Genomic DNA, 11,952 nt, shown 5'->3' with positions numbered 1-11,952 from the left:
AGAGTAAAATATATAAGAAAATAAATCAATTAAATAAAGTTATAAGTAAGTTTTAGAATGGAATTGAAGAATAAATATAAAGCTTTGAGATAAGTTAAATATAGATTTAGAAAGTTGAAAATGTAAGAGAATCGAAAAAACTACTAATCTACTATTGAAATAAATTCTGGGAGTTTGTATTATGAAAACAATATGTAATTTTTTTTTTGTCTTAAATATTAAGTATAACTTAAAATTTAAATATGTTTTTTTTTTTTTAAATAAATTATTAAAATTAAAAATCAAATATTCGCAATAACAAAATAAAAAAAAATATAAAACAAAAAAAATAAATTAAACAGAAAAACAAACATGGCGCATATATTATAATATTTATATTTTCTACACAAAAAAAAATTAAAATACATGAAAAAAAATTTAACATAAATAAATAAAATTTATTTTTTTACATCTATTTTGTTTAATAAATAATATTGCATTTTGTCTATTGAGTGAGTGAGTGATTGAGTGTGAATCTGAGTTTTGAGTGATTTATTTATTTCAAATCTATTTTGTTTTTGTTTGTTTTTGAAATGTTCCTAATATTTTTTTTTAATTTTTTTTTTAATTTGTTTTTTGGTATGCAGAATAAGCTAAATTTTGAGCTTCTAGAGACCGCGCATAGCTACCATGTTCTTCATGAGCGGAATAATGTGGATGAGCAACAACTTCGTAGTTTTGGCTCGAATTCTTCGATTCCAAGAGTTTCTTCACTCCAATAATACCGGACAGCAGGAGGGCAATCTTACCAATAATCAAAGCCTTGAATGCAATCAGGGCCAAGAAACCGATAGCCAATGGCAATAGAGCGGCAGCCTTAAGTTTGAACAACAACAACAATGGCATCAGATACTTCTTTGTCTTCTTCTTCTTGCCTCGAGCTGTAATCATAAAAAAAAGAAGAACAAAAAAAAAATCGGTTAAGAGAATATACTTTTTTTTTTTTTAATTCAATGTTATCAATTAGATGTGGATTAAAGTTAACTGAGTATGTGTGTGTGTCCGTGTGCAATGCACTGAATGTGGAACACAGTGCAAAATCGTAAATGGGTGCACTCTTACAGTAAACATCATTATATGGAGTCATATAATTGGAGACATGGGGATTGTTGTTCATTCCGAAAGCGGGAACTGCCTATATCAAATCTAACCAGGTGATGACCAACAACAACAACTATACACATATGCTAGTGACCCACATTTTAGCCGCAAAGCCGGAGTCTTCTGGCTGGCGGAACACATTCATATGCTTTTGCCAATGGAATGGGGTTTCATTGCGGCGAATGGGGAATATTGCAGTGAAGCAGCGGTGTAGTCTTTCGGACATTTGTCGTAATTTAAACTGGCATTGAATTAAGCGGTTGTCATAAAGTGTGTTCTGCCACTAAGCACCGGCACGTTTTTTTTTTCTATTTTGCAAACTTGGTTAACCAACATAATGTGTGGGGTGTCTGTGACAAGTTTTCACTCGTTAAATTCCATAAAAAAACAATGTGAAAGTTGTATCTTCTTATTCGATGAGTTTTTTTTTTTTTTTTTAATTTGCCGCCAACACTCAGAGAAGTAATAGCAAGTATTTTTACTATCTTTTCCTCGAAAAGTATAATAAACTTAGATTTTTCTAAAGAAAATCCTAACAACTCTTGATAAATTGCAAATTGAAAGGTTTTTTTTGAACTGAAAACATGTTGGAGAGCAAATGTGTAGGTTAAGTTCTGTGGAAGTAAGTTCAGTGCATTATTGAAAGTAATTTACTTTATTTGTCTCTTTTAATGGATTAGGATCCTACTTGTAACAGATTTTTTTTTTTTTTCAAAAATAACGAATGAAGATAATGTCAACTACAAAAATTCTTAGGAAATACAGATTGATTCTCATATGGATGCATAAAGCATAATCTTTTTTTTTAATTTATTTTTATACCTAATGTTTTTTATGATTATTTTTATACACAAGGATTTATTATTTTGCAGCAAAGTTAACCAGAATGTCTGAATATACAAACAATTATTCAAAAGTTTGCCTATAGAGGGCGCTTATATGATAGAAATTAAATTTTAACTTCTGGATAGAAAAAACGGTTCCAACTATTACCTCACTTTTTGTCAAATTTCTATATAAGTAAGGATGGATTAGATGAACATGTTATACCTATAGTAAACATACTTAACCTTGATGTAACTATGGGTATTTGAAAGAAACGATTTTTCGAAAATTTTTGGGTCCGCTATTGAGAACAGTGCGTTGATATAAATCATAAAAAACTCGCATGAAATTATTTTTCTGACCTCAGGCCCAATCATTCACGGAGTACGAGTACCAAAACCATTGTGTTTCCTTTAAAGCTAGCACGAAGTTCAATTAAAAACTATGTGTTCCAATGAAAAGAAGTGATCTGTACAGAAAGATATTTCTAAAAGCTTAAGCAAAGCAACAATTTAGATTAAGTGAGGCATTATGATGTACATATCGACGGTTAAACTTCATAACCTCGTAAGTCGTTTTTGCAAGTTTTTCAGAAATCAAAAAATAATATGTTGTGTTTCTTGTTTTTGTATGGGATCTATCAATACGAGCTTTTGAATTTCGTCATTCCTGAAAAATGTTCAAAACAACATTGTTGAACTGAATATACCAAAAGATAGCTCTGAATTTTCTGAATTGTTTGCATTAATAATATTTTTTTTCGAATTTTTCGACCTACGAGGTTATGAAGTTTAAGGGTTGGGGTCGAAATTCTGTAAGTTGCAAAATTCTGTATTCAAAATACTGTATGCCAAAATACTGTATGTCAAGGAACAAAATTCTGAAAGTCAAAATTCTGTATAGCAAAATTCTGGTTGGTCAAAATACTGTATTTCAAAATTCTGTACATCAAAATTCTGTAAAAATGCTGTAATAAAATATCGTTTTGACAATGTAAAACAGTGCGCGCGCACTTTTTTACATTATCAAAACGATATTTTTTTACAGCATTTTTATAGAATTTTGATATACAGTATTTTGCCGTACAGAATTTTACAAAACAGAATTTTTCATGTCAGTATTTTGTTGATACAGTATTTTGACGTACAGAATTTTGTATTTACAGTATAATGACGTACAGAATTATGGTATTACAGTATTTTGACCCCACAGAATTTTGTCGTACAGAATTTTGACAAGCAGAATTATGACCCGCTCCCGAAGTTTAACCGTCGATATGTCAAAATAAATAGTTATGTTTTTGGCACACTTATTATGACCCGTTCATTAGGACTGGAGTCTCGAACGCAACATTGTAAAATTCAAAATATGTAAAAGAAATTGAAACTTTTTTTTCAATGAAGATTTCAACTCTTAAACGATAAAATTCGGGTTTGTCTATTTTAATAGGACAATGATCAATCAATCAAGTGAACAATCAATAAAGTGCAAGCGATGCTGAGAATTCGAAAATATCACTACTGCAATCTTTATAATTGCGATGATGAAACAAACTCTTATTCTGACGATAAAAGCTTTTATAAGAGTTCTCTTGGCCTGCAAGAAATCATAACCAAGCTCAAAATCTAAAGTTAAGGCCATGTCGTCAGAAAAGATTTAGATAAGTTGACGAATAATATAGAATTCTACAGTGAACAATAACACAGGCACCATTTTTTATAAGTCCATTCAGCTGCTTCGGCTACATAAGGTCCAATGGTAATTAGGACTATAACACAAGCGCTAAATTCAAAAGAAGGATTACTAATGCTAACCGCTTCTCTTTCGGTTTGAGAAGGCAATTGATCAGCAAAGCAAGTCTCGAGCAACTTAAATGTGTCTTAATACTAGACTTTTGTCATTCCAATCCTGGTATGTGGGGACAATGCAGAGGACTTTGATGAAGGCGGATGAAAACTCTTTGGCTGGAAGTAGCTGGCTAAGGATAGATCTTGAGGAATTTGTTGGTTGAGGCCCAAATCTCACTAAGTACAGGTAGGATTACACGGTTAACAAAATCGTTTAACACATTGACTCTCTGACCTAAAAATGACGTCACAACCTTTAAAAAAAAATCCTGTCAACAGGTGCGATTAAAAATTACATTACAACATTACATTTCTGTCGATTTAATTTTGAAAAAAGAGTGTCAAAACGTTTTTAAAATTATATTGCTTTGCGAACGCATACAAATAAAATGCACGAAATTGTCGCACGAACTTGCTTTTACAATGCAAGTTTGTTAAAATATTAAGACTTTATGAAATCGGAGCTAATATTTTGAAAAATTAAATTTTATAAAAAAGTTAAAAAGCATGCAGGAGAAATTATTTTCAAAAAAAAAAAAAATTCGACAAGTGGATCTGTAGAATTTTTCTGGTTTCATCGTCGTTTTGTCCCCAGTTAAGGAGAGAATTTTACCGCCATTATTTATGATTGTTTTGTTTTTTTTTTTAAATATGTGCCACAATATTCTATAACACAGTAAAAAACAATTGTGTTAGTTAGTTGTCACCTACCAAAAAAATCTAAAAACATTTTCAAAGCTTCTAGTTTTGAAAGTTCCATACTTTTCTAAACTCAATTATAAAACTAACATAAAGATTTGTATTTAGATTTTATTACATTTTTGTAACAAAATCAATAAAATACTTTTGTTTATGAATCCTTTCCAATTCACAAATTAGGTATATTATTATAAAGAAAAACTTTCTATGGTCTGCAATATTTCTAACTATAAATAATATTACTTTAACTTCTTTATATCCTTTAATAAAATAAAAAAGTTTCGATGTTATGAATGACACCCCAACCAATTGAATGCCAAAAGTTACAAATAAATAATAAATATATCAAAGTTTGGAACTTTCTTTCAAGTGGAAAAGGATGTATCTAAATAAAGAACAAATAAGCCATACAAAAGTCAATAGGTAGGTAAGTTGTTATTTCATAGTATGATGTATGATATTTACATGGGAGAATTTTGAATATTAGAAAAAAGGTTTTGAGTGTTATGAAACACTTGAATAAAAGATTTATTTTGAAAAGCTTATTAATTGCAAAAAAAATTCAATATTTGCTAAAATACAAAAAATTGTTCATGTTTCTGATCCACACAGGCCTATTCCTGACATTTATTTGAATGGTGTAGTGCTTCCCAAGTGTGAAAAGTTTAAATATCTGGGGTCTATGATAAATAACGAAGGTACTTGTGATGACGATATCAATCATCGCGTAAGCGTAGGGTGGATGAAGTGGCGGGAAAATTCTGCCATCTTCTGTGATCGAAAAATGCCCCCTAAGCTGAAAGGAAGACTCTACACCGCAGTTGTGCGTCCAGCACTCACATACGGTTCACAATGTTGGACAATGTACAAAAAGTATGAGAGTAAGTTAACGGCAGCTGAGATGAAGATGCTTCGTATGACAGCAGGAGTAACAAAGCTTGATAGAATTAGAAGTACGAAGATCCGAGGAAGCCTTCATGTTAAAAACACCATCTCCCAAAAAATTGAACACGACCGACTCAGTTGGTATTGCCATGTTCAAAGGAGAGATCCTGAGAACCCCGTCAAAAAAGCAATATCATACAACGTTCCAACACGAAATAGAAAGAAAGGTAGGCCTAAAAACTCCTGGTACAAGCAAATGCAAAACCACCAGCATTCAGTTGGCCTTAGAAATGGAACAATACAAAACCGGGAGGCTTGCCGCCGATTTCTGAGGTCAACCCGGCGAACCCCACAGGCGGATCACTAGTGTGAAGCAGTTACGTGGGATAGTTATGATCCCCTCGACATCGAGATCATAACAGCGCCGAGAAAAAGGAAGAAGAAGAAGAAGACAAAAAATTGTTCATAAATCTATTTAAAGCTTTACAATTTATAAAAAATATAGGATTCCTTATAAATTGCTAATTGAAATTTTATGAAGAAGTTTAATGTTTATTAATATTTTTATACCTATTCACATTACTCTTAAGCATGTTTTTTAGTAGTTTTTTGAGAACCTTTAAATAGAAGTATCTACTTATAAATGAATACAAAGTTTTCTTAAAAAAGTGGACGATATCATATTCAAATATTTCGAGAAGTAGATATTTGGAATAAACAACCAGAAGCTAAGAAGTTACAAAATGTTCTCACCTAATTTGTTTTTATTGGAAGGTTTCTTTTTAACAAATCAGAAGACAAAAAAAAAAACCATTTTTTTGCAAATTAAATGAACCACTTCCCAAATCAAATTCATTTGCACATAAAATTTATTGTTTAGAAGCCAGAAATATTTTTGAACGATTTAAAAACAAATCATAAATAAATCAACATATTTGAGTATGAAGGTGAATTTGATTTGCAAAAAAGTGTATTCAATTTGAAGAATCGTAAACTGCAAGGGAATTAATTTAATTTCTAAAAGTTTGAACAAGACGTGGAAACCTGTATATTAGGTGTCATACCGGCACAAATAAAAACCATTATTTCTTGAGGTAATTTTAGGTCAAAAATGTTATTAGTTAGTTTTCACGTTTTCGATTTTTTGCTTCTTTCTTCAGTTTTAAAATGTTTCATATTTTTGGATTTAAATTAATGTTTTAGATAATTTTTGGTTTTTTTTTTTCAAATAGTTCATTTCGCCTAAAGATTTTCCCAGAATGTTTTTCTTATCAAAAAGGTTTTTAATCAATTTTTAAAAGTATTTTTTTAAATCCTATTTTTTATTTAACATTATTTTATGAAGAAAAATGCATCATTTATCAGCATTTTGTTCTTCTGATTATGATATGAAAGACAAATTCATTTTCTTAAAATTGCTTAACATTTTTGTAACAATATTGGAGTATTTTCATAAAAAAAAAAATTAAATTTAGGAAAATGTTTTGTCATTTTGTTACTGTTTTTAAAAAGGTTAAATATTTAAAAAAAAAATCGCTCAAAATAACCCACATTTAAAATTTTACTAAGATAAACGAATAAGGGAACACATGAATTTTTCTTATCAAAACCGTCTGGCAAATGTTATAAGAGAATTATATGTACATTCTTAGCTAGATATTGAAAAAAAAACAACTTTCCATAAAAATCATCCATACTAAATTTAAAAAATAAATCGTAAATTAAAAATTGTTTTGATTTCTTGAACCAAAAATAACGGCACGGGTCTTACACTAATTTTAGACCCTTTCGGACCCAGCGTAACATGTAACATTTTTTTTCTTAAATTCGTAAAAAATATTAAATTAAACAATTTTTTTAGGTTACGATGGCTTAATTGAAAGATAATAATTTCTAGTTACTGGATTATTACAAAAAGTTAGTCAAATATCATACCTTTAATTTTTTTTTATCGAGAAAGGGACTGAAATTCACATTTATTTTTTTTTTTGCAAAAAAAATCATAATCATGATCATAATTTTGAAAAAAAGTTATAAAAAATGTTAATGCAGAAAGTGTTTTGTTTTTTTACTTAGAAAAAGTAGCATATACTATAGTTTAGTCATAGGCAGTGCATGTTACTTACATGTAACATGAGAAAAACACATTAGTTTTGCTATTTATTATTTTGGAAAATAACTTTTTGCTATTATATTTCTTAGTTGTGATGTTTTTGACCCGATAATACCGAAAAAACATTTTTTAATATTGATTTTCATAGCTTGGGTTCGAAAGGGTTAAAAAAAATCAAGTTTAAGTTTGTAGAAAAACTCAATCTTTTGATAAAAACTGATTTTTTTTTAACATTACCTGCGTCAGATCTGTTTTAATGTCTGAATTTCTCCCAAAACTCAACTTTAAGAATTTTTTTATTCTAGATTATTTTTGTAGCTTTGATATAAATCAAAAACAAAATTTTGAAAAATTAGATTTTTGGCTTTTGAAAAAAATTCATATTTTTTTTTTGTAATTTTGGTTTAAGGTGTTTATCAATATTCACTACAATATGTAATGTCAACAATTTCGCAATTCTGTTAATCTGTAGGTAACTCTGTCAGTCCGTTTGTCTGCATGTGTGTCTGTCTTTGTCTCGATCAACACAAAATTCTGATCTTACCTATTTGTTTCAAACTTTGATAGTTGAGGATTGTGGGTGATTCTCAAGAGGGAAAATTGAAAGCAGCATATGACTTAAATGGAAACGATTGTTTTTCTCAAAAACTGCTCGAATGATTTTAATAAAAATATGTATGTACCTACTGTAACAAATGAGGTGATACTTTTGAACTTAAAAAAAAAAAAATGTTTTGAAGAGTTATTAACGTTACTGACCATAAAACTGTTTTCTTGATTTCAATGAAGATTTTTAATCAGAAACCTTTTAATTACCTTAACTTTAACAAAAAAAAAAAAAATACAAGAAAATTATTGGCTTAGAACTAAAATACCTACCTACTCATTTTTATCAAATTTCTCGTATGAAGTTAAAATAATTGTTTGAAAGAGTCTAACTTGTAGACCGGACCAATAGAACATAAGAAGATATCAGCTTTCCAAACTAACAATTTTTTCTCTGTTTTTGAGAGTTTTCAAATAAACCAAGGATTTATAAAGGTTGTATTGGTCAGATCTTCAAGGTTAATTTTATCAAGAAGCGAAACCGACTCCCATGGATCAAAACTATGTATTATGGTTTTTCTATTAGTTTCTATCGCCACATTGCAGCTACCAGCTTTTTAATACAAAACAAAATTATCAAAATTGGTAAACTAAATTTAATAACTTATAACTCATAACTAAAGTTATGAGGTAACAAACACAAACAAAAAAAAAAATACAGGCGAATTTAACATATCCTCCTTTTTGGAAGTCGGTAAAAAAATAATCGACCTTAAAAATTGTACACAATTTTAAAAATATTTCTTTTATTTTTCATGCAGATTTTTGCGAATTTGGTTTATATACTTTTTATGGCGCTAGAACTTTTTTCGGTCCCACTATTTTATGGAGAATCATGTATTAAATTGATGTAGAATTTTCCGAGGAATTCGAATACTGTATTCACAGTTTTAAAAAAAATGTATTTTCACCCTTATAAAGACACTTTTCTGTGACCACTTTTCATTTTTGTCCTGCCAAATTTGCACCCGTGTGCCGACAGAGGGTTAATGGTTCGAAAATATATCCTTTAAGATTTATGTATTTAAAATTTCCCAATTGTAATCAAAAAAATCATTTCAACAAATAAAGCAAACAAAATTACAAGGGCCACAATTTAGGTAATCAAAAATTCATCATGGACATTCAATACATTTAATACATTCAATGAGTTCTATCTCTCTTTCATTTAGGATAGATTTTAATTCTGTTGAATAAACGTCCACGCCCACGTTCCATACAAATTTTACCATCATCCTTTGAAAATATTTAGGACTAAGGTAGGCACCTAGATAAATTAGGGACAGCTTAATGAGGAGATTAAAATTGAATTTTGAAGAGAAACATAAATAGATTTATTTTTTTATGAAGTATCGATTTCTTGCATTTCTATGTGAATGAATTTAAAATTGCATTTTTGCTTTTTCAAATTTGAGTATCTTGTTTAAATCAGAATTAATAAAATAATTATCGAATTTTTAAGAGTTTAATTAAAAACTTTAAGAGATTAAGGGCCGGTTTGTTCACACTCGATTATCTTTTAATCAAGGAATTTTGTATGGAATAATCCTTGATTAAAAGATAATCGACTGTGAACAAACTAGGGCTAAGTGATTTATTGATTGACCTTGTTTAACTTAACAACCAAAATTTAACTGACCCTCAATTGTTAATTGAAATTAATAGAATTCATAAATTCCCACAACTCAAAGTTCAAGGTTGGTATAATTCTTAGAATTTCAGTTATTGCCTTCAACTAATAATTATATCTTGAACTTTGAGTTTCTTTCAAGAAATCAATAAATATTTGAAAGTATTTCAAACCACCCTCTTCACCCTTATTTATTTTGTAAGTCAGTATACTTACATTCTTCTAGAGATCTTTGCATATCCTCAATGGATTCTTTGGGGACTTTGAATTGCAGAGTATGTGTGCCAAAGAATCTTGCAATACGCTCAACCAATAACGAGTCAACTTCACTTTCTCTTGCCTCAGGCTCGTTGGGTAAATCGACATCGTTTAAGGAGCGTCCTTGTGGAATGTCGTCGGTCTTAATAAGTTGAATTCCTTCAGTCAGTTTAACATCCCCATCCTCGGTATCGAAATATTGTAAAGCACGTTCCTATAAGGATGACAAAGCAAACGAAAAAAAATATTTATCTTTAATTCGAACTATTCCGAAAATTTGTATCTTCTTGTTTTTTGCAGTTGCTGGTATAAATTTTTTGTGTCAATCAAGTCACACTTTAAACAGAACCTACCTTAATGCATAAAATCATTGATTTATCACCACAATCTTTGACCATTTTCAAAGCACTTGCCAGGAGATTATCACCTTCGGAAGTTTCGGCTGATGCGGATACAGCCGCCACAAGGACTATGAGGCACAATATTTTTGGGACCATTTTGTTTTTGATTTTTTTTTGTTTTTTGTTAACCACCACACAAAATCATTCACTAAATGCACTTTAATTTTTGATTTTTATTTTTTGGTTTTTTTTTTTTACACACACAACAGGCGATATCCTTATACAAATTTTCGGGGCACGCTGCTGGTAATCCGTTCTCTACAATATTGCTAAAGCCTCCTGCTGAGCAATATGCAAGAAAAAGGCTATAATATGGATGTGCAATGGGAGGCTATTGTGGGCAGATTGAAAGCAACCGGTAGACTGTGGCAAGAAACTAGCGTTGATCGAGTTTTATTCAGTCAGTGTGGGCTCCGGCAGTATGGGTCTAGAATTTAAATTAACAAAACCCATCCACCAAACGAAACGAAACGTCTCTTCTTCGTCGTGCGTCGTCGTCGGTCGTGTCTTCGAGAGTTCGACGACAACCATTTATGCCCGCGTCATTGGAGTCGCATACCATCATGCATGCGATGATGGTTGTGCTGGCTTTGCAGCGCGATATCTTTTACTAACGCATTGCTTACAACACGTCGCGCTTAGCTTCGGTTGTTGTTGCACACACCACGTTGAGATCAGTGCAAATAAACCAAACCAAAGTGTATACGCATCTTTATTAAGCCTGGTTTTGGATTTAACGGGGCATCATCCAGAGTATAGTTGCATTAAAGTTTAATGCCAAAAGAATTGAAGGTAAATTACGCCAGGTTTTTGTTTTGAAATAACGTCTTTTTTTCTTGGTATTCCTTAAGTCTTTGAAGAAAAACCACTGATGTTTCATAAAACCTCGTTGTTAACACATTGTTTAAATTAGTTAACAATTTAAATAAAACAAATAATAACACTGTGCTACAAAATAAAAAAAAAAAAAATACACCCGAAAAATAACTTAGTGTAGGCTGTTCGTATGGTCGAATAATGCTTAAAAATATTTTTGTTATATTTTTGGAACCCTCCATTTTTTTTTTATTTACAAAAAAACATTTTTACAGACCTTGCGATGTAATCTATCAATATTTCAGTCATTTTTCTAACAACTCTCAATATGTTATATGTTTTTGGAAAGAGGATTTCCAGACCTTTTGAATGATGTATATAAGTCTATTGTTTAAACAAATTAAGTGTAGGTTTTTATCCCACAAATCTTGAAAAAGTGATTTTTTCCCCAATTTTTTCAACTTTACCCAATTTTTTTTGCAAAATAAAACAAACAAAAAAATAAAGTAAGGTTATGTTATGAAAGAATATACATTTAGGCACAAATTGGCGTATTTTTTTTATTGAATTTGACCAAAACTGTGGAATCTATGCTATTTTTTCGTAAATAGAAAATGTGGCTTTTCATGATGTGAATTGCAAGGTGCACAATAGGGTGTTCATTATTTTAAAATAATAAGAATTTCTATACTCCTAGGATCTTATATGGTTGGAAATAAACTAAAAAAAATA

General features: G+C 30.1%; 1 protein-coding gene across 1 annotated transcript; it reads right to left on the bottom strand.

Moving 5' to 3' along the window:
* Positions 1 to 459: 459 nt before the first annotated feature.
* On the bottom strand, positions 460 to 10,789 carry LOC129916461 (uncharacterized). Its single transcript, XM_055996437.1, has 3 exons — positions 10,357 to 10,789; positions 9,962 to 10,217; positions 460 to 920 (listed from the first exon to the last, which is right to left on the bottom strand). Exons 1-3 carry the CDS (start codon positions 10,498 to 10,500, stop codon positions 604 to 606), a joined length of 717 nt encoding a protein of 238 aa, XP_055852412.1. The 5' UTR covers positions 10,501 to 10,789; the 3' UTR covers positions 460 to 603.
* Positions 10,790 to 11,952: the final 1,163 nt, after the last annotated feature.

The sequence above is a fragment of the Episyrphus balteatus genome, chromosome 3 (assembly GCF_945859705.1).
Source record: "Episyrphus balteatus chromosome 3, idEpiBalt1.1, whole genome shotgun sequence".
In the NCBI taxonomy this organism is placed as follows: domain Eukaryota; kingdom Metazoa; phylum Arthropoda; class Insecta; order Diptera; family Syrphidae; genus Episyrphus; species Episyrphus balteatus.
This window is presented reverse-complemented; position numbering and strand designations above follow the sequence as displayed.